This window comes from Centroberyx affinis, unplaced genomic scaffold (assembly GCF_046629955.1).
Source record: "Centroberyx affinis isolate AG114_WGS23_722 - 3 ecotype Tasmania unplaced genomic scaffold, CSIRO-AGI_Caff_v1 ptg002607l_1, whole genome shotgun sequence".
Classification (NCBI taxonomy): domain Eukaryota; kingdom Metazoa; phylum Chordata; class Actinopteri; order Beryciformes; family Berycidae; genus Centroberyx; species Centroberyx affinis.
The window spans coordinates 47,772-72,135 of NW_027280806.1; the positions used below are offsets into that span (position 1 = coordinate 47,772).

The 24,364-nt window shown below is 45.0% G+C and overlaps 1 protein-coding gene across 1 annotated transcript in view; it reads right to left on the reverse strand.

Annotated features, from left to right (window-relative positions):
- Positions 1–209: 209 nt before the first annotated feature.
- The window catches only part of kcnq1.2 (potassium voltage-gated channel, KQT-like subfamily, member 1.2), a 161,639-nt gene continuing 137,484 nt past the window's right edge, over positions 210–24,364 (reverse strand). Inside the window, exon 19 of the mRNA XM_071534708.1 lies at positions 210–1,135. Coding sequence (XP_071390809.1) covers positions 989–1,135 — 147 coding nt within the window. The 3' untranslated portion in view covers positions 210–988. The remainder of the gene's footprint in view (positions 1,136–24,364) is intronic.

The following is a 24,364-nucleotide window of genomic DNA, read 5'->3' on the forward strand; positions in this document are numbered from 1 at the left end:
TGTATTTCTGTAACACGGCACTGCGCCCTGTCACGGCTGTTTGGCTATTTTTATTAGCTTCACCGTAGCTGTAAATCAGCACCATGTTAGCCCCCCACTCCGCCCCAGCCACGTTTCTTTAGCCCCGCTTCTTTTACGCCAGGCTTCCGGTCCCTAACACAGGGCAAAGTCAACAGATAATCTGCCCTTCCCTCCCCGTGTTACTCGATCACTACTAACAAACACCCGCCGCAGCCTAAGTACAGTTAGGCTAGATGGATATGCAGCTATGGAAATAGCCCTGTTGTGTACTGGGTGTGGATGGTGCCAAGATAATCAGTAGGATTTGAGGAATGCCTCTGCCATGGCTGGACTCTCAGTTTTTCTCTGTGTCTTGGGGGAACTTCAGTGCTTTGACTGCATTACGGCTTCATTACTGGGTTAGTTAGCTCTGAAATAATATTTGGAGTAGAGGAATGCAGCTCGGTGACTGGCCACACATAAATTAACATCAACTGAGGAGTGTGATTATGAGGCTAATGTAGTGAAATAAATTCATGCAGCGTGTCGCTGCTTGAATGAGTGTATGCTGCCAGGGAAGATTGAGGGCCCACAATGCTAGTCCAAAAGAGAGAGCTACATTTAGACTTCAGTGGAAAAGACCCAAATAGGCCCACTGATCATCACAAGTAGCCTCCATAAAGGAAGAGGTCAGTCAGCCTTTCTGCTTTCAGTGCACCATGAAATCCACCCTCAGTGCTTCTTTTGCCCTCATGTCCCAGACCAGCACAGCTCCTAGTGGAGAATTCAGTAGAAGTTTTAAAGTTGTTCTCTTCTCAGGGGTCAAAGGTCAACGAAAAAATTGAATTGTAAGAGGAAGAGAGGGGGATTTTGGGAAATTGAATCCCCTTATCATTTCCAGGCTGACCCCCAGGGGGACTAGGCTGTTTATATGATCTCCCGCCTGGCTCCTTGAAATGTCCCTTGGTGATGACATCGTCGTGTGGCATCAGGGCCCCTCGTCCATGCTGATGCCCATGCGTTTCTGGATGGTCACTCTGCGGATGGAGGGCTTGGACGTCAGCTCGGGCTGAGGCTTGAACTGCTCCGTCAGGATCTGGAGAACGGAGTCCATTTTCTGGTCCATCAGCAGGACCTGGATTTAAACACAGTCACAACAAAAGACAAACAGGTAAAGTCAGTTGCGTGCCTCCGGGATAAATACTCGCAAGATAAGTACACGATGCAGCAAACAAAGAATGTCAGTGAGTTTGTGCTATTGTTTTTTCATCCATCTGCCTCTTTAATATAGTTGCCATCCCAATGACAGAGCAGTGCGGGGTATAATGACATGTTAGTCTGCTAGTCACGGTCTACCTGCTAAAGCCACTCATTACGAAGCTGCTGAGCTATATGATCCCTGAGTGGGAGGACACACACACACACACACACACATACACACACGCCCCTGTTGTTGACATGCTCTCCCAACTGTAAACACAGGTGTGTCACCCAACAGAAGCATCTCTGACAGGGCGCCGCCGGCCTAACCATGGTGTGAATACAGATGAATGGCTCCGCCTGTATGATGGAGGCAGACAGAGAGAGCAGACTGTCTGGTGACACGCAAATACAGTGAGGCCATCTGCATATGTACACACCCAGACACAGGCGCCCGGGCACACACACACACACACACACACAGTTTTGTAACTTCAAAGGGCTTTTCTGCATCTCCACCTCCCTGGCCTTGGCTTTACCTCTGTACTTATCTAGTCATCCTTCCAGAAGTACTTACTCAGCACACACACACATACACACACACACACACACACACACACACACACACACACAAACCAATACCCTCTGATAGCTCCAAGAAGCCAGGCAAAATGATAAAAATGACGCTTCGTAAATCAAAGGCTAAACAGCAAAGGACATCAAAGAGCCATAACATCTCACACAACAGGCAGACACAGACAGATTCAGACTCCCTTCTCTACTAGAAACTGATAGCGAGCAACTCCAGCCTGACTCAGGAATTTCTGGCAGTGCACAGTCAGATAGTTAACATCAATGGCATTTTCATAGGCTTAAGGGTATGGCCCCTCTTTCTCCCATCTTTTACTGTGTGTGTCTGATGGCCCGGACACTTTTATGGCAGAGTGGGACATTAAGCAGCTATTATTGTTGTTGAAATATGAGCCTTAATAGGAGGCATAAATATGAAATATCAGACTACATTACAGAGAAGAATGAAATCACATCACAACACGCCAATGACTGTAATTCACAGACAACCGAAGATTGTCAAATGTCGGACGAACCCTATATTCCAGACAAAGAAATTAGTAACAAACCGGCTCGGCAGCGCACAGAACGCTTTTTAGCATGATGTAGCTGTTTGCCAGCGAAAATCTCTCTTAATTGAAGCATGCAGAAAAAGAACTGTGTTGCTTGAGCCTGTTTCAAGTTTTCAGAGTGGTGTTCCCAAATCTGATTAAAGAGCGGTGTGCGTTCACAGTTAAAGATAGCACAGTTTGTGTACTTGCAGGTTATGTGTAACATTCACGCTCCAAATGATTTGGATTGATTACACAACTGCAAGTACACTGGCCGCTCAAAAACCTTCAAAGCCGACTTGTATGCTTTTTTTTTTTGTCTGAAGGTTTCAATTCTGCTGGATTGCTTTGAGATATATGACAAGGCAGGAATTACTTCATTTTGACCTTTTTGCTGAGGTTTGCTGATATTTCACCGTTCACAGCGCTTTCCTCTGAGACTTTACCATGACCTAAATAATTGTGCTAAGTAGATGAAGCACGCGCTGGGCCTGGATGAGGCTTAGAGAATAATAGGCTATCATAAACATGTTGGGCAGTAATCTACAGACTTATCAACATTCTCGTTGGGGCTCAGCATGGATCAGGAATTCCTCCTGCTGTGTCTCTGAAAGGAGTGACCCACGGAGACCCGCCGAGAGACAAGAAAAACACAATTAGACAGGCGTGTTGCAAACACACAAGGCTTATTTATCACTGCTCGCTGTGTGTACGTGTATGTGTGTCTCCAGGCCTGGATGTGGCTGAGAGAGAGTGAGATGCAAGAGAGAGGGATAGAGAGAGAGATTGTGTAAATACAACATGCATATGAATGTGTCTCTTGTGTTTGGGTGCCTATGTGTTGCAAGAGTACATCTCTATATATGTGAATCAGTTCAAACAAATTTTCCATAGTCCTTATGCAAGATGTGTGCTCCTATTTCCGATCTAAATTGTGATTTTTTTATTGTACATTTGACTATTTTTGTATTTTCTACTGTATTGTATGTTGCCTGCTACCATTTCTTGGCAAAGAGATTTTGAATCTCAGGTCTTCCTGGTAAAATGTAGGCTAAATAAATGACTAAAAAATAAAATGTGTTTCCAGGCATGCATGTGGGTGAAAAAGACAGCGAGATCTGAAATGAGAACAGCAAAACCAGGCGAGAGTGAGGGCAAGAGAGCGAAATTGTGTGTATATGTGAATAAAGATGTGTTTCTTTTGTTTGTGTCTTGTGTTTGCAATAGAATACAGTATGTGTATGCAGGAGAAGGGGAAAAAAAAAAAACGGCACCACCAACAGTTGAGGTAGTGTGTAAATGCCTGGGTTGGGCTGGGGCGGGTGACTGTGGTGACACTGCCACTGCTGCTGTGTCATATAAAGGCATGTGATTCAGGGACAGGTGATGCTCCAGCTGTCCCTGACCCTCCCACTCACTGCGGGCAACACATGGGACAGTCACAAGACAGGCCGCCTCCAGCCACAACACTTCAGCAGCAGGGGTTTCCCTGAGCTCGGAGAAGGACCTTCTGACTGCATTGTGAAAGCAGACGAAAGTCATTCTGTCAACTCTCAATGTAAACAGACCTTACACTTTATGTAAGAATGTTAGAACAGTCAATCTCAATATTAACAGTTTGTATAAGACATCCTTCTCATGCTGAAACCTTCTTTTTTCAGTATCTGAATTTAAAGTAAATCCACGTCCTGAATTGATTGAATAGAATGTGAACTAAAACGAAACCCAGGTGAGTATACATGTATTGTATGTGCAGAGAGTTGTGCAACATTTGGATTGGCTTTATCACCTTAAATAAAGAATATAGAAGATGTAGGGTTAATACAGTACATGAGTGTGTGTTGTGGTGTGTTCGGGAAAGCCCAGCCTGTGCTTAGGGAAATACCTATAACTTTATTGTCCACAAGAGATCGAAAACTCTTTTTGGCCTCACCAAAAATACAAAACTGATGTGAGCGCACAACATATAATAAACATGAAATCGTTATCCACATTAAAACCCTTAACAAAACACCCAAAACAGGGTGAGATGGGGTTTATATTTAATATTTAAAAGGCAAATTAGGTACATGATCTATTTATGATCTATGCCTTCTAATCCAGTTGGCTCCTCCACACACTGTAAACAGCGACTGATGGAGACATGAACTATGGGATTGTGGTGGGGAGGACACAGTGCTCCTGTTCACACAGGAACACCCTTCCTGAACCACCTTCCTGCCCTCCCCTGGGACTGTCTCTCTGTTATCTAGCACACACACACACACACACACACACACACACACACACGCAAAACACTCAAGTATGCACACAAAAACTCGTACATATGCACACAGGTACACACACAAACTCACACACACCCTTGTTTGTGCTAGTCTGTCTGTCACCAAGCAAACAACAAACAGGAGCCAGCGAGGGAAAACATCTTTGTCAAGCCATGGTTTACAAAAGTTAACTGTGACCATGGAGCTGTAGGGGAAAGTGTAAGTGAGGCACTAATAATGGAAAAACTAATAAAAACATGGTGTGAGTGCACAATAGAATGACACCCCTGGGTAAAAGGTGATAGTCATCAGCCGAGCTGTTAGTCATCGGTCTAGCAGACTATTTGTCCTGCAAAGCAAACTGGATGAATCACGTCATTGGCTGGTGTGCTGAATTCCAGTTGCTCAGGGTACAACAGAGATGCTGTCTCCAACATTTTTACATAAAGTATGAAATTCAAGGACTCAAACCAAAAATGAATTTCTTTCAGAGGGACTGTGCTAAGATAAAATAAAATAGATGAGATAAACTTTGTTGTCCCTGCAGGGAAATTTGTCTTGGACATTGAAGCTGCAGTACCAAAACGGTCTATGAAAACAATAACAAACAACAGCATATGACAGAAATATCATACATCACACACCCAGCATCAGCATATTTAGCATTGTAATAACTTATCTCACCCTGTTGTGTGAGAAGAGAAGAGAAGAGAAGAGAAGAGAAGAGAAGAGAAGAGAAGAGAAGAGAAGAGAAGAGAAGAGAAGAGAAGAGAAGAGAAGAGAGTTGTGGGTGAGTGAGAGTCATGCTTTACCACGAATGTTACGCAGAACAATTATCCTCAACACACACACACACACACACACACACACACACACACACACACACACACACACACACACACACACACACACACACACACACACACACACACACACACAGTCCTTACAAGACCCAGGCCGACTCTCTGGCCTGTGTGTCGATAGTGCGATTCACACTGCCATCTGTTGGGGAGTGAAAAAGCCTGGAAAAAGCTTGGGCCTGCTACCGATGCATTCATACTCATCCGTGCCAAATCCTACCATTGCATGATTACTGACAAATGGAGACATGACATGCAAGAAGGATACGAGATACTGCATGAGGTAGAATGACGGAGTGCGTGGTAACCTTGACACATAATGGATGGTAATTAGGTGTTGTGAAGTGGTGTACCTTATTCAGAAGGGAAAACAAGGCTGCATATAGACTGTATACTGCGGTCTAGGCTGGATTAACAGGCAGATAGCTCTCCTATGAACAGACAGATAGTATAACCTGACTCAACACACAGAAGCACACAAACACACAGAGGCTCTTCAATAGAGACTAACAGAAAATCTACCGTTCTGTCTTGCTCTCTCTCTCTCTCTCTCTCTCTCTCTCTCGCTGTCTGACAGACACCTTGAGGAGAAGTAAGGAATGGAAAGGAGAGAAGAAGAGTGAGGAGGAGAGGAGAGGAGAGGAGAGGAGAGGAGAGGAGAGGGAGACGGAGGTGCAGAGCTGCCAGAAGGAAAGACTACCAGCTCCAGGAATGTCTTGGCATCTGCGTCCAACCAGGCCGCGCTATTCAACAAAACAAGATTCCTGTCATTGAAATGCACTGGCTCTCAATCGCTCTAGACAATGGCGAGAGAGAGAGCTGGGACAGAAAGAGAGATAAGGCTAGAGGAAAACAATTCCACAGGTCACCGTCCTTGCATGCTGTAATGAATGTGTAATGTTTTTTCCCCCCACGGTGACCTCAAAAGCCCTCGTAGTTCAACCTGTGCAACACCAGACTTTACAGAGTGTACCCATTCTTTCTTACGTTTTTTTTTTTTCTATTTCAATGACTGTGCCTACTCATACTGCACCAGCATGACTCAGATAATGTTCATTCAAATTGGAATGGAATTCTTTATTATCCCACTGGGGCTTTTTGGTTTACAAGTCAAGGTTTTAAAAAGGTACTATAGTTAAAACATCTAAATGTCCTTCGCTTTCTCATTCTGGTGGATTTAAAAAAAAAAAACAACTTTTGAAACTTTTGAAACTATTTACCTTTATTTTCCCATATCTGGAATTGAATCAGTCTCTTTAGCAGAATGGAGCAATCATTTTTATGTCTGATGTGAAACCAACTAAGCTGACATTGTGTCTTATTGCAGGAATGAAAAGCATGCTGCATTATTTTACTCAAGACAAAGAAGTACCACTTCAGTTAAGAGTACTTGTCTAGAAAATTCCTCAAGCAAAATTGAAAGAGTGGTTTACTAAAAATACACCAGTACACTCTAAAAAAGAAGATTGTGACGTTTTTAACACATCTGTGTGACTTCTTTGTGTGACAACACAAATGTGTGTTGTCCCACATTTGAACGCAACATATGTTGTTATTAACATGTTATGTTGAATGACACATCATTTTTAAGAGTGTTTTTAAGAATTTAATGAAATAAATTGTGCATGTTCCAAAATTTGCATTACTAAAATTAAAAGATTATTAATTTTGCAAATGATTTAATAGGTCAATCTGTTCAAGGTTGACAGGATAAGAAAGGGGACGGATACCCTTAAGCTTTAGCATTGGTCATAGGAAGTAAAGTCCACATCTCACTGAATTTACTACCCTAAAGCTTACTTCAGTAAAACTACAAGTAAATACCTAAAGTGCTCAAAAATAGAAATAAAAATGGAAAGTAAAACAAGTTGAAAATTTGTAAAAACACTCAACTGGCAATATCACTACAGATTTTAAGTGGTAATCTGGAAAATCCTTCTATTCTTTGGTTTTGGCGACATCTTTGGTGCTAAGTGGCCATTGCTGTGGTGTTGCTGCACTGCTCTTCCCAGAGATCACCTGCCAATCAAACTGCGTGTCCAGTACTGTGACGTCTTTTTCCTTGGATTTTCTGTTGAAGTTTGAGTTTCTGTAGGTGGCGCCTCTCTGTCTGTTCAGCCATGGTGGCTATCGCTGCTCATGCTAACTACAAAGTTCTTCTTCTATTTACTGCAAACAAACTGCTGTTGAAATGCTGCCAGAAATGCAAAACGTAGCTATCACTTCCTGTGCGCCAGAGGATTTTTCCCAGGTACAAGATGTACAAGAGTTCATGAACTGGCTATTGCTTGAATCATTATTGTGTTATATAGCGATAAAGAGAAGAAAATGGACATTTATTTACATGGAAATATTGTGGATTATTACATAAAAAATCCTGATCCTTTAAAAATCTACTTGAATGTAGAGACTAGCTGTTACTGGTTGGTTGCTTTTTTTTTCCTGTCTCCCTGTAAGCTAGCAACAACATGGGGTCAGTTCAGGTGAATTAGTGTTCCTCTGCCTCTGCACAGATCCCCTGTGCTGTTCGCCCAGACTGCCTGCTCATTGTGTTACGTGCACACACACACACACACACACACACACACACACACACACACACACACCAGATCCAGGATTTCTCTCTCTGCACAATGGACAATGCAGAAAAAGCAACAGAGGGTGTACACACACTGGCCTCGCTGGTGGGCCAATAACAGGCTAGCATTACGCGGAGGTCATCATCATCATCATCAGTGTGACAGGGCTGCATGAATGGAGAGCGGAGATCAGGGGTGAGGGGAGGGAGAGAGGGGCCAGAAAGAGAGAGTAGAGGAAAGGTGAAAGAGAAAGGGAAACAGAAAAACGCGAAAGAAAAAGAGAGTTGGAAAGAGCAAAGAAACAAAAACGAAGTGGACACTAGCGGCTTTTGTTAACACTCTCACCATGTTATAGCTTAGGCGACTAGCATTATCCAAAGTAAGAGAACTGACATTTTAGTAATAAAAATGTTATTTTAGAGTGGTTTTATTATATGACCTGTAGATTCATAAATTAAACCTCAATTACCTCAATTACCTCAATATAGCTGATATAGCCAGGCTTATTTTTGGAACCATTTCATGTGAGCAACCACATATTCATCCGCTGTGCAGTGATTTTTAGCTGTGCACTCTGCCCACTGCCCACCACATTCACTTCCTATGGAAACAGGGAAAGTAGTCCCTGGTAGTTCAAAGCAATATGCTATTTTCATTTTGTGTACATACCAATCTCCTACACAAACACACATCATTTAAGATTACCTACCATACAGTAACTTGAGATGCTAAAAGTTCTAATTTTCTCACTTTTGAGATAATGTAAGTGGCCTACTATCATTCAGCATAGTTTATGCTAAGGAACAAATGACCTACTGGGGACACATGGATGATTTGACCAACAGGCCGATTCCCCAAACACTTGGTGTACTCCTTTAAGACTTTTAATAGTCATATAAAGATTCTGAAACTCTCATACTATGCTCACTCTAGGAGCTATAAAACACAGGCTTTGTTCTCATCTTCAAAAGACGCACTGAGCGCGCCTCATAGACTTCCATTGTATTTATAACTCAGTCAATGATTACACTAAAGCGCTGTGTCCTGCCAGGGGTCAGGCCCTGGAGAGAAGGGGGTCTCTCTGTACCGAGGCTCAGATGGAAGCTCACATGACCTACAGGGATCCAGCAAGTCACATTTAGCTGGGAACACACACACACTCAAACACACACACAAACACACACTGAGTGCACACTGTATAAACTGTATGTGCTCCCACAAATCAGCCCCACTTCTATCTCCCTCTGTCTTCTCTCAGCTTTCTCCCTCAGCCTCGTCTTCCAAAAAGGAGAAACGCGGGGAACGGAGAAGTCAGATAAAGCTGATTTATAACGAGCATGGGACAGAGGTTAAGAGAGGCCAAAGGAGGAGGGGGATGGATAGACGGATGGAGGGGAGAGTAAGAGGGGAGGACAGTCAGCCGGACTTCAAAGCGCTCTGGTGGCGTTTGTAGACTGTTTGTTTTCGCTGCCTTGTGTTTGTGTTGACTCATCTCCCTGGCTCTTTCATATTTGAAGGGAGAGAGGGGCGGTTTTATTTGCTTTCTGGGCCAGAATCATGATTATGGAATGTGATAGCATCGCATCATTGGTCTGTTTGTGTCACTTTGTGTTTATATCGGCTTTCATCAAAGGGCGCGCAACTTTGGTAAGGTGTTGCGTGTGTATATGTAAGAGTGTGTGTGAGTGTGTAGAGGGGTAGTGTTGTTATTTGGGACTTATTAGATTTGAGTTTGTATATCTCAGTAGTAGCACACTTTATGTACACAGTGCTGTGAGTTTGTGAGTTTGTGTGTGTGTGTGTGTGTGTGTTTGGGTTCAGCGTTCCCACTGTGGCCCTGATTTAAAATTCCATGACTTTTCCCTGACTTTCCCTAACGAAGTCGGAACACTTCCATGACCTAAAAATGCTGTTCCTTCCTTGGTTTGTTGTTTTTCTAAATGGTTGAACAGTCTGGTTTCCACTACACTTGGGCTGCTGTGGAGAAAAAACGTCTGAAAACCACCAACTAATGCAATGAATGTGTGAAACAAAATACATTCTGGTATATTCCTGTAAAATATCCCATTTGTAAAACATCCCTGATATGGCCAGAGAATTTATTAAATTCCCTGAGTTTCTCCGTCTGGAATACACGTCTCAAAATACCATGATATTCCACAAATCCCATGAGAAGTTGGAACTCTGTGTGCAGCACGTCTCTATTTGTGCAGAGAAAGCTATAACACTGCAGCCACACAGTGTACATTTGAATATGCTTCATATGAGGTGAACTCAGGTCATGCTTTGCAAGTCGAGTGCGAGAGCGAGAGCGCAAGAGCAAGAGAGAGAGAGAGAGAGAGAGAGAGAGAGAGAGAGAGGGGAGAGAGACTGAGTGAATGAATCCTAAACCAACGTGTCAGCTGGACTCAAATTCACCAACCCAACAAGCAACCAGCCAGCCCGCTCCACCAGCAGCCCCGGTGCCAACTGGAAAACAGAGCTAGCCCGGCTCAGATTCACCATGGGCCCGGCCACTGCCAAGGAGAATGGATTCACTTTAACATTGGCAGATACAATATGTTCTTTGTATTTGCAAAAGAAGGAGAAAGCGATGGAGAGAAAGAGAGTGAGAGAAAAGAGAGAGGGAGAGAGGGAGGGGGAGAAAGAAATCAGGGGGAAAGGGTGGATGGTGGTGGTGCGGGCGGTGAGGCAGGGGCAGAGGGATTTGGTGGTGGACTGAGAAAGAAAGAGAGAGGGAGAAAGGGGGGGGGCTGAAGGAGGGAAATGGTGGTTATGTTTTAAAGAACAGGAAACCGAGCGAGAGCACCTGACGCACATGATAAGTATCAAGGGCTGCGCCACGTGCCACTAAACTGCAGCCAAAGCTCTTTTCTGCAGGGGTGGTGGGAGGGGGTGGGGTGGGGGGTGTGTTGGGAGGAGGGGGAGGGGAGGAGGGGGGGGTGTGTGTACCGGCTAATCTCTCTTCTGAGTGGGCGCGCGCTCAAAGCTGCTTTTGTTTCTGAGGGCTACTTTCACGAGGACGTACAATCCCCCGTCCTCCTTCTCTCCTTCTCTTTTTTCCCCTCTTTATCACTCTGTTGTTCGGAACACACTCCCTCTCTCTCTCTCTCTCTCTCTCTCTCTCTCTCTCTCTCTTTCTCTCTCTCTCTCCCCTACTGTGCAACCAGGGCCCAAGAAGAGAGAGAGAGAGAGAGAGAGAGAGAGAGAGAGAGAGAAAAACGAAACACTGTGGGTGTTTTATTTGATTTACTGATCATTCTGTTTGGACGTGACTGTGGAGCTGTGAGTGAGAGAGAATGTGTGCATGTGTGTGTGTGTGTGTGTGCATGGTCGTGTATGTCCATATGTGTGTGTGTGTGTGTGCGTGCTTGTGTCCGTGCATATATGTGTGGGAAACACTGATGGTCTTTCATGTAGTAAGAAGAAAAAAAAAAAAAACAGGCCATAAATTGAGACAGCGAGAGAGAGTCTTGGGCGAGGGAGAGGCTTTGATGTCGTGTCGGAGGCCCATTAGCGTTTTTCACGTTGAGAGATGTGAGGGTCGGGGAAATGTTACCGCAAACAAAATAAATGTAGAGCATAAACAAGCCAAAAGAGATGAATCATGAGATGGCGGCCAAGAGACGAAGTTGCTGTCAGCTCAGAGGGATAAGGATGCGGGCAGGGGAATGCTTTTAAGTTTTGCTCCCCAATGCACAGGAAATGCATGTCGATTCTTCACACTAAATGACAGTGTGTGTTAGTAAATATACTGAAAACATGATGGAAATATGTAACATGTATGTACCAAAGATGACCATTTGTATAGAATGGGACATACAGAAAACCCTACTCATCTTTGTATTTTTGGAAGAATTCTGTAGTTCCATGCTAGTTAATATTAGCCTAAAGTCAAAAGCAGTTCTCTATTCACATATCTGGACAAATTGGAGAATACAATTTAAAATATCCCATTTATCAGCCAATAATGATTTCCTTTTGTTGTATCATTGTACAACATAATTCATCATTCTGTAGACTAAATTATACAAATTCTGTTTGTTGTCTTTCTTTCTTATGCTTACCTTATGAACTATATCTGTGAAAAGCCAATAATGGGGCTTACGTCGGAACAAGATCAGGAAATACAAAAACACACTCAGATACACATTGTTCTCCACAAGTAAAACTCATGAAACACACAAACCACATCCATCCATACTCACTTCAACCCCTTTCCTCCTATTTCTGTGAAGCTGTCACCGCGCATGGCCATTCTGTTCCTGTGAGTCTCCGCCATAAAATACATCATAATGGTTTTTATTTCACTGACCTGGCCTGTAAAGTGTGTGTCAGTCTCAAGTAAACGTATGGGGTGGGGTGGGGGGTGGGGGGGGGATCAAGGGTGGGTGGGGAGCAAGCAGTTGCCTGCTGGACCATTTGTCCTTGGAGACAGCTGGACGTTCTCTGCTCCTAACTGGTCCCTAGTGTGGTGGCCCTGGTGAGGATAGAGGACTGCCACACTGGGCGCACAAATACACACACACACACACACACACACACGCTGATACAGATATTCACACACAGACATACACAACAGTCACACAAGCATGCACTTGAACACATAAAAACACACACAAACACCCAAACTTGCATTCATGTACACCACACACATACTTTCGAGTTATACTAGGCCTCCTCTCTTCTCGGAACAATTTCACCACATATAATAAAGCCAAACTAATATTTCTTCATCCCGGCCTCTAATGTGGTGAGATGAATTGCCGTCACATGCCTCAATCAGGACAGTTTGATTACATTCTCCTGTCTTCTTACAGCTAATAAACAGCTCAATGACATGTCACTACACTACGCTTCATCAGCAACATCGCAATGACTCAGCAGGACAAAACTCCCCGGGCAACCTCACACCACTGACTCTCACACATACACACACACACACACACAGGCATCACTCAAAAAACAAGTGTGGTATCAATATGAAAGGACAGTGACACATGTGGCACCAGCGCAGGGTGTGAGTGTGTGTGTTTGTGTGGTGTAGATTTGGCAAGGGGCAAGGCCTGTGTGTGGTTTCAATGGAATGGAAATGGGGTGCTTTTGTGTGTGTGTGTGTGTGTGTGTGTGTGTTTGTGTGTGTGTTTACTATTAAATTAAAATGAACTTTACTGGGTTAAGCACTAGTGCTGTGTCCCGTACTACTGCATATGTGTGTGCATGTGTGTACTATTGTATATGTTTGTGTGTGTGTGTATGTGAGCGTGTGTACGTGCACGTCTGCATGCGTTTTTGAGTTTGCATCCAGGGCGTGGCCTTAGCTAGCCTGGGGTTCAAACAGGGGAGTCTTTATAAATGAGGGTCCCCCGCTCCCCTCCCCTCCTCGCCGCCAGCTGCCACAGCCACCAAATGCCCCCCCGAACCCCCGCCCCCTCCCCCCTCCTGTGCCAGGCCGTGGTGGCAGCCAGCGTGGCATCGTCAGTCACCAGGGAGGTGCCATGTTACTACGACCACTGCTGTTGGTCTTTGCCGTCCGCCACACTGTGGCTTTGTTCTCATCATCAATAGACCAGTCAGCCCGATATTATAAATGACATGGAGTGTGCCAACGCTTTGTTTTAGGTTAAGGGTGACTAATGAAATGGATACTAATGGCATCATGGCGTATTAGCAGCTAGAAATGTACTGTGCAACACAGAGACCACCGTTTTCTCTGAAATTGTAAAATAAGTGCATATATTAACAAAGTGATTATTCGTTTCTGGGGTTTCAATGTAATCAACTCAGCGCTGCTTCAAAACAATGGTTCCCAAAGGTCTCTAAATTAAACTATGGAGAACGTTGCATGGTAGAACTTTTTGCCTATTGTGTATCGCTACAGGCTATTATCATGGGGAAAATACCTCTGCAGTCTGATGCATCAGGTACATTCGAGCTTTACAGTAATCAGTAAAAAAAGAATGCAAATAGTATCAGTAGTGTGTGTGTGTGTGTGTGTGTGTTACTCTAGCTTTAGAATAAGTGCTCATAAGTACAGAGTATCCTCTCAGGTGTTACTCATTTCATTTTCTTGAACATGGTCCAAACCATGAACCGTGAAGCCAGTTAGACACTAGAGAGTATGCACACTCACACACACAGACACTCCCACATACACACACACACACACACACACACATACACTCACTCACACAAAAAGACACACACACATACACAGACAGGCACACACACTCAAACTCACAGACACTCACTCAGCGCACGATGTAAACACGAGTTGGAGCCAGTTGTTTGGGTACAGTGGAGGGAATGAAAGATGGTGTGTGTGTGTCCCCCAGACAGAGAGACAGATAGGCAGGCAGACAGTGGGTGCGGGGCAACCCCCCCCCCCCCCCCCTTCCCCCCCGCCCACCAACCACCCCCCAGCTGTCTCTCCTGCCCAGACAGTGGCCCTGTGCCTGGTGCCATGGCCCGACGGCGTGCCAGCTGATCCTTGGGCGCAGGAGTCGGCCTGACCCCAACCAACCCCCTTTCCCCTTCTTAACCAGCATTACATCCATTAAATAAGATAGAGAGCCTTATTATACTATATGACCACAGCTGGCCTCAGACACAGAGAGACAGACAGACCGAGAGAGACAGAGAGAGAGAAAGAGCAAAGCAGAGAGGGAGACAGAGACAGAGAGAAAGAGAAGAGACATCTTGTCGCCCACTCGTCTGTTTCCAAATATAGTCTCCCTCCCCGTCCCACTCAGCCTCTTGTTTTTGTTATGGTGGCTTTTTTCCTCATGAAAGTCACGGACATGAGAACCAGCGTAGGTTGGGAGCGTCACTTTGTAGAGACGTTTGTTTGGCTTTTCGGGGAGTGATGTTTTGATGGCGTCTGCAAATGTCGGGGAAGCTGAGGAGGATGATTATGCAGACCGGAGACGCCTGGTTGGCCGATGACAGTGTTTGGAGACACATGATTGGTCAGAGTGTCCGGGGGAACGGCAGAGAGGTCATCGGGTCCAGAGAGCTTTCAGGAGTGTGCTCATTTTCCCATAAATCGTCAAGAGTAGAATGTTAAAAAATCTGAATGAAACAAATTCCTTATGGCATTACCAAATCTTGTTGGTATGAGAGCTGGGCCGGTTATTTCCAAATTACAACGGCTAAGGATGCCTTGTGTTATCCCAGAGCCAATTTCATAATAACTCCATCAGCTCTGTACGGTGACCCGACATTCTTTCCCGCACACCAACACTGGGCCTGCCAGGCTCAGCAGACAAAACAAGACGTGAAACTGATAAGGCCAGATGAAACTATTCCACTCATTTGGCCAGTCACTGTGGCTTTCTTAATATTCTCTGTTCACTAGCGCTGCCTCAAAGCTGCTACTGTCTTTGTGTGTGTGTGTGTATGGGTGTTCGTTTGGTGACTCTTTGTCTCTGTCGCTCTCTCTCCCTCTCTCTCTCTATCTCCGTCACACACACACTTTCCTGCTTCAGCGCAAGCGTCCGGTGTGTGTTCGGTATCTCAGGTATGCCACTAATGACCCAGGGTTGTGTTTTGGTTGCCGGCTTCACCTTGTTTGCAGCCCTGGCATTCCCTAGATGCTAATCCTTATCGGATCTCTCCCACACAAACAGGAAGGTATTTAATCAGAGAATCAGTAACTATAGTTTCATTTTAGATCTAGCGAGAAGAGAGCGAGAGAGAGAGAGAGAGAGAGAGAGAGAGAGAGAGAGAGAGAGAGAGAGAGAGAGAGATGCACAGCTGCCTGGGTACAATCGCCCTCACAGTACCTAGTCGCTGTCATTTGAGAAGGCCAATTGCCTCTTGTCATCAGGGTAAAAGCGGGTAGGGGGGTAAGCCTCACACACACACATACACACACACACACGCACCCCACCACCCCCACACCCCCTTACACACACACACGTAAAAATAGAGGCCTAGTGAATGAGCTGCTGCTGTGAATGGCTAATACTGTAGTCACACCAGATCAGCTTCAACAACAAAGCCATTAATTTCAATTCATAGTATTGCCTCAAGTATTAGAGTCACTGGGCTTTTAATAGATTAGAAAGCATGAATAAGACAATTCAGGCTTGGGTTTAGCCAAAGACACAGGCCCTGTGTGACACAGTCTTGCCCCCCCACCCCCATGTACACAAATACGCACTAGCCAGCACGCGCATATACACACACACACACAGACACATGTACAAACACAGAAACACACGCCGTCTCGCCCACCTGTTCTTCCCCCCACAGCGATGTGGGACCCCCCCCCCCCCTTAGGCCATAGCCTCAGCTGTCGGCTCAGGCGACAGACACACATATGTACACATACACAGCCCCCCCCCCCCCCCCCCCCCAGAGCAGGCAAGGCTGGGTATTATTTTTAGCTTGTAGTAAACAGAGAGTCGGGCTCTCATCAAACACAGCCCCTCTGCCCCTCTCTCTCTCTTCCCCCCTTCTTCTCCTTGCACCCCGCCCTCCGTCACTGTCCGCCCCCCTGAAAGGAAGCAGTCAAGACAGATCACAGTCCTCATTTAGAGGCCTGTTGATTTAGAAGAGGGGAGGAAACAGGGCCCTGCTCAGGAAATGACTGCAGGTAGCCCGCTCTTTTCAAGTGTCCGAGCTCTGCTGAATTAGCCCTTTCTATTTTTAACATCCACACCGCCTTGGCACACTGTGCCCACTGTCTCCCAGAGAGAGAGAGAGAGAGCCATGGTCTTCTCTCTGCTGCCACGGTTACTACAGGGCATGCTGGAAATATATGGTGTGTGTGCCATGAGTTATACCTCTAACCCCCAACTGAGTCTATTTTGGGTTTAGTAAATATTGAAAAAAGAGGTTTTCTGGTAATTGCGAGGAATGGAATAAGAGGAAACTTAAACATCCGCACGTATGGCTGAGCGTTGATCACTTAGTGTGGAAAAAAGGAGACTCGATTAATTTGGGCACATGCAGCAATGTTGTGCAATTTTGGTGAACATAGCCCACGGGGAGGGAGGGGAAGCCACCAAAGCAACGGTGGCTGAGTGCAACTCTTCTTCCCAGATTGTGGTTTATAATAGAGGGAATAGCACCGTGTCACACATCACGCCACTTGCGGTCCCGTCGTCACGCCGCCCCGGGCGATGTTTGACTCACACAGAACCAACAGCGCGGGGCCGATGCATTCCACTGTTATCTTTACTAGATCAAACCCACTCGCCATGCTTTGTTTCTCCAAGTCTGCACCGCTTTCTGTAAACTTGCTGAAGCCATTCCCTCCATGCATGCTTGTGGAAGTCTCTTGGCTGAATATTTACTTCAGGAGAATAAAGGGACGAAAGTCACAAGAAGGGAGGTGGTGAATATGAACATAGCCTTATTTGGAGGACAATGCCAGTGTCTCGGTGAGTTGCATAATGGCCTTTTAGTGTAAGTCTGAGTAGGCCAGTGACGTTTTGTCACTTCCAGCATGAGTAAGCAGGGGTCTGCTGGCCCTGACTTCCTCAAAACAGACCCTGACCCAGGAGGTGACTAATGAGAATCACCGTACCCCGCCTACGTGTGTGTGGGTGGATATGTGTTCATGTGACTGAATATGTACGTGTGTATGGAGGTTCCTGTCTCTAGACACTCCTAACTCTGACACACACACACACACACGTACATACTGTCACATACACACACAAAGCCTTGTCTGGTGACACAGCACTAATGGCAGCCAGGGTGTATTGTGAAAACAGAGGGAGCTGCATGCTTTGCTGGTTCTGAACAAGGCCAGAGGGTCTGAGCTCTGAGCCTGATTAACCTCTCTGTAGCCAACCCCTCACATCCGGACCGCTCCTGCCAGCCCACTACTGAACCGCTGTTTCCTCAACTAAATACCTGGGTGGATACTACAAGTATGGTGGTTGTAGAGAATAATATGCATAGAGAGGAGGAGAGTGCTCACAAACTATGGTATTACTCTGTCAGTGAAAGCATGAAATAGAACGGGAAAAAATGGATATTCACCTACATATAAAACATCTAGTGAATTTTAAATTATCTACATTTTAACAAATAAACTACATTACAGTTTACGTTTACATTTTGGCAATTTAGCTGACATTCTAATCTAGTAGGATAAGCTTAAATTCCTAGTTTGCCAACATTGCAGCTGATATTAAGGGTTGATATGCCTGTGTCCATACAATAGTCACGTATAATAGAGCAATGTGAGAGTAATGCTCAGTAAAGAAAGAAGAGCCACGTAGAAAAAGTTTTTTTTCTTAAGGCAGGAACCTAATCAGATATAATATGAGAAGAGGAGGGAAATAGGTGAGTGGAGACTGTACTTCTTGAAGTGCTTTCTAGCTCCAAAGTCGTAAATAAAGATTTTAGTCTTCTCAGTCCTGTGAGGAGCTGAGCTGTATGACATCCTCTAGCTGCTGATTCAGGGTGAGATGAGTCATAGAGATTAGTGGGAAATAATCTCAACAAGGCTGCTCCTTCATTTGCATTTATAAATTAGGGAATTAAACCGATGCTCTCATCCAGGGGATTTACAATGATTGCAACAGTAGAATTAACTTAAAATCCTAGATCACAAATACTGCAAGCAAACAAGGATTGCAAGGGTCAGAGCCACAGCACATGACAAAAAGAGGAAAAGAAATAGGAGAAATAAAATAAAAAGGAGGAAGGGTTTTTATTATTACATCAAGATAAGAACATATTAGAATGAATAGAGGAGAAAATATGGATATTGCACAATCTCAACTGTCCGAAGGCTTAAAAATCCTTCTTTAACCTGTCTCCTCTTTCTCTATATATGTCTCCATCATGAAGGAAGTGGATTTAATAGGTGAAATCAGTAGGAGATCATAGCATTGGACTGGACTCAACTAGTCAGTTTGCTTCATGGGAAAAGCAGGTGGTTCTAATATTTTGTCCACTTTAATGACAAATGAAGTCAGACATGTGAAACCACAGCTAACCGCAAAGGTAACAGCTATCATGCTAATAAAAAAAAACCCCATGACCCATAGCTCCCTTGAGCTAATTGGTTGACCTGAGATGATGGGGAAGGATGTCCGTCCGGCTGCCCGTCGAGAAATATTTATAGGCCTGGAAACAAACCGGCATTGTCCAAACAAGAAGGAGCTAAAAATGGCCATTTTTATTCGGAAAATAAAATAGAAACGATCCAAACAAATACTGTAAACAGCTGAGGTGGCGGTGGGAGCCCAAGTGCAAATAAACACCTCAGGAAGGAAGACAGAGGGAAGGCTTTTCCGGAACAAATCCTTGTCCAAACAGAAAACAGACAAGGGCTTGTTTGCCGCACTGGCCTCTTGACCTGGGCTTTGTGGTGGCAAACTCTAAGATTTGTTGTGGAGTTAGTAAGTTAGCTCTGCAGTTAGTGGAGAGCAGTGCTGTAGTGGAGACTGAGACGGTGGGCATGCTTTAACCCTGCTACCTGCCGAGGTTGTTTTATGTGTTAATGGATTAGGATTGTGTTCATACTTAATATCCCCTATACTCCATATTAGAGAACGGGCTGACCATGACCTCAAATACTCCACTGTTTGGAAGCAGCTACAAAAGAATGTTTTGGGTTGACAGAGGGCGAGGAGCTAAAGGAGTAATCATACTGTTGTTACACAAGTCCAAGTCAGTGATAGCATAGTGACTCACTGAATCACTTTCAATCTCAAGAAGTAACTCATCTGCGATAAAGGGGAATTGTTGACTTCGGACCATTACAGAGGGTGTGTCAGTTATCCAGAGCATGGAGATAATGCTGGCATGGCAAATATTTTTTACGGCTAGCGCTCATGTTATTTCACTGTCAAGGTCGTAGACATCTTTAATATTTCAAGGGGAAAACCCCATTCAGGGCGGGCGAAAACATTTCTTCCGATGACTGCATAGCAAGCCCACATCCTCTCTCCAGAGATGGTTGACCTTTACCAATCCTCTTTTGTCCCTTTGCCCTTTCAAATCCGAAAACAAACATCATATTCACTTATCCTGTTACACAAAAGCACAATACAATCGAAGGACTCATCAAATAAATCAGCAAATCTTATTACCCTAAGTAGTCATACAGCTTGTTAAGTTAATACGGAGGCGAACTCAACATGCAGAAAGCACAATGGGAAAATGCTTATGAACGACAAAGTAATGTTGTGTGTGATTCCTCAGCCTCATGTGTGTGACGCTCCATTTGCCCAATGTGGCCAACAGTGCAAGACTGGGGTAGCACTAAGCATCTCCCATGTGTGAGTGTGTAAGAGTGTGTAACCGTCTCTCATTGCTGTAAATAAGACTGTAATCTTCATCATCTTTCCAGGTATATAAGAGTTAAAAAATATGCTTCGCGTTGGATGTATATTATGAATAAAAATGACCTGTGCAGATTCAGGAATAGCTTCATCCAAATGGCACGCGGATAAAGTGACTATTGTCATAAGAGTGAAGGGATATGGACCGTTTTCACCAGGCTGAGGGATGTGCTGACTTTATGTGTGTGTTAAGAGGCCTGGGTATCAGATTTAGGCCTGGTCCCCCTGGGCCATAAAGCATGGTGTTGGATCTCCACACTGCTGGGGCCTGCGAGGGGTGAGAAGGGGGGAGGGAGGGAGACTCACAAGGGCTGCAGCAGGAGTGTGTTGCTTTTTCTTTTTCTCTACCGCCTTCTCACCTTTATCTGTTTATGTGAATTGTTCTTTCTTCATCTTCACCCATAAGCTCTCTCTCTCTCTGACACTTTCACTGAATTCCTACTATTTCTCTTTCAATTACGCTGTATCTTTCTTTTTCTCTCCCTTTTTTTCCCTCCAATCATCCTGTCCCTTTGGTTCAGTTCTTCTTTATCTCCCTTTCTGACTCTCTTGGTCTCACTCTCATCTCACTGTTGCTCTAGTCCAATTCTTCCTCCCTTTCATTATGTTCATTCATAATCTGATTCTGTTTATTAGAAATCATGTTGCATTCGATTTTGAACATGAAAACAGTTTATACTAACAACTTAAAAATGCCTCAACCATAATTATCACTATCTAAAATAACATAAAACCGTTAATGTGAGAACATGTCGTTCCACATATCATTCAAAAGCCAGTAAGAGCATAAATGCGCGTCTCTCTCTCTCTCTCTATAGCTTCATATCACCTTCCTCTCCTCCAGCTTGGGAAGCCATCAGCGCGGGTTTCTGGCTGGGCTGCGGTGAGGCTCATGGCTCTGGCTATTGAAACACATGCAGACAGACAGGTGGTGTTTCACTTTCACTCCAGGGAGAAAGTGACTGACTGACTGATTTGACCGGGCTCCCTCTGCCTTCGCACATCTGGAGCGGGCTGGACGGAGGAGGCGGGGTGGGGGCGTGGTGGTGAGCGGGAAAAAGGGATAGAGAGTGGGGGGGTAATGATATGTGTGGTGTGGTGTGGTGGTTTTTAATCTCTTCATTTCTGTGTATAAGAGGGTGTTTGTGTCATCTGTATCTGAGTATATGTGTAGAGAGAAAGACTACAGTTGTACAGTATATTGCATCTTTTAAAACCAAATAATTAGCCATTATTTTAGATATTATATTGGTGTTTTTGGGCTTTGGGAATTTATATTTTGTATACTGCTTTGGCAATACTGTCATGCCGATAAAGTAACTGAACTGAGAGAAAGACAGAGAGGGGTAGATAAGACAGAGTGAATAGTGAGGACAGAGGAAAATACAAGAGGAGAGAGAGTCATCAGACGATCGGACAAAACAGATCAAGGAGCAGAGAGAAAGAAAAAAGGAAGCAGGGTAGATGGAGTGTGAAGGACAGAGAGAGAGAGAGAGAGAGAGAGAGACAGAGAGACAGATGTTCCAGTGCTGCTGCTCTGCCCACTGACTGGCAGTGAGGAATGCAGCTGCAGCTCTCAGTGACGAATCATTTCCCAAATCCAGCTCTGTTTGAAAACGGGCAGGAAATTTCCACTTGATCCATGTGCTGGGAGCTGATTACCTGTCTGCACAAAGAGACTCCAACACTGTGTAATGACTGATAGGATTGATCCTGTGGGACCTAACATCAGCCATAGACACCCGGAAAACACTGCACACACAGATGTATGACATGCAAATATTGGAACAGATATATACACACTTGAGACGTATACACATACCACAGACAGACCGGTCTATGGTACATTCACACACCGCACACACACTCGTGTGCATGCACAGACACACACATACAACTTAAAAACGCCTCAAGCTCATCCTAAACCCTAAAAAAGAAGGAAAACTGGCAAAAGTGGAAAAAACGAGAGTGATGTCCGGTGCTTCACACATATCTCAGATTCCTTTTTCATATAAATAACATTTATGTGAGTTGAATAAATATATAAAAGTAATAAATATAATAAAAGAGAGGTCCAGGCCCTTGAACTTTATTTGTTCTGGGCCGCCCGGTGGGCAGTGAGCCGGTGAGGAGCAGCCGCTCTTCATCTATGTGTGTTGGAGAGCGCTTCACAGAGGGCTGCCGCTACGTTTGGCAAGGGAGGGGTCCCCTTCACACAGCTGTGCAAATCTTCCTGAGGATCGTGTGTGTGTGTGTGTGTGTGTGTGTGTGTGTGTTCATTCAGGCACCAGCACCTCTACAGGATCTCATCGTCTCATCTCGGAGGCCCCTCAAAGAACTCGACACTGGTCCGGCTCACTAGCAGGCTAGCGCCGCCACACCGTCCAAAACCAACAGCGGGGCCAGGGGGCCTCCGGAGCTCCTGTGGCACGTGCCTGCCGCTCCCCTAGCTCATGACCCAGGGTGGGGTTACGGGGTTTGGGGAGGAACGGCCGCTCGCTGCCCCTCGGGCCCCCCTTGGCTCTCCAGGCTCCGCACTCGCCGGCTACCTCTGGCCCCATCAAAGGCTCCACCGGCTGGGGAGGAACACGGTCGGACCTCCAGCTCTTTGTTTTTCTCGCGCGTTAGCAGCCGGGGGCAGGAGTGTGTGTGGCTGTGGGGCCACATGTTCAAGATGGAGTTGAAAGCAGGATGAGAAACAGAAAGGGTTGGGAAGGGAGGAGGAACACCTCGCGGCTAAACTGTGAGCCGGTGTCAGGCAAACAATAGGAAGCCCAGTGTCTTTTAATCAGAAAAGAGACTTGAATGCCAGCTTCTTACTCTGTTGCCTGTGTGCAGATTAACATCAAACACGTCATGTAACACAAATCTCTGACGCTAAACTGGAAGGTTCAAGAAGTTAAAAGGCCAAATTATTTATTTGCTTATTAACCGAGGATAGAGGAAAGTTTCATAAACCCCCCAAAGTTGGCAAACTGCTCATTTTCATCCCAAGGTAGCTGCATATGATACAATTACAGATGTATTACAAAACATCAACAGTCAGATTAACCTAAGCATTCACAGATTCCACATCACAATGACTCAGGCGCAGCTACGGAGAATGCATTGTTTCCCAGCCTAATAAGAATCTCTTCTTGGCATACCTCTTCACACAAGAATCTTGTAGCTTTCTGATTCACTGGCTGGCTCAGTCCAAAACATCCTAGGAGGAATGAGATCTGGGATGAGCCGGGGAGGAATGAGCTCACTGATTTACCGAGGCCCGGTGTTTGGAGGAATGTCTGAATGAGTACACGGACAGCTACATGGGAATGTTCTATTTCAGTGTCAGCCCTATTCTGGGAATAGAAACAGCTCCAGTCATAACAATGGCACGCTCATGAGACGGCTGATAAGATGCCGATTAGATGAGCCCAGTCTGGGGAATGTGTGTGTGTATATGAGAGAGAGAGACGGACAGGCAGAGAGAGAAGAAAGCTGTGGAGAGGAGAAATGGATTAAACGCTGGATGGGATAATGACCACACAGAGAACGAGCGGAGGTGACTGAAAGTTTGGTGACAGACGGGATGTGTCATGTGTATCTGACGTCAGAGTGCCATTAATGTTTGGTGTGAGCTTCCTGTTGGAGTTGTTTCCACACTGTAGTGAGGCTAGGGGTGGAGCCTAATTTGTCATTTGTTTGTTCAAAATATGTTTCTGAGGAGCAAAATAGCTCCTCACACACAAAAAAAGCATCAAAGGTCACTAAAGAAGCAACAAACATTTCAGCTAAAACATTATGAATAACAAGAGAGGAAACTCGGAGTACACTGTGTTTATGTGGAAACTCTGAGTACAACAATTCGAGAAAGTGGACAGATGGTGACTTAAGGATTAGAATCACTCATTTTATTTCATCACCACGGTTCGAAAGCAGTTCAAGGCTTGTTTTTCTCACATAAAACGCTAAAGTCCCGCTAAAAGTACAACAGCTCTGGCACCGCTACCCTCTGCATCTCCACAGGTCTCCCTAACCTGTTTTATT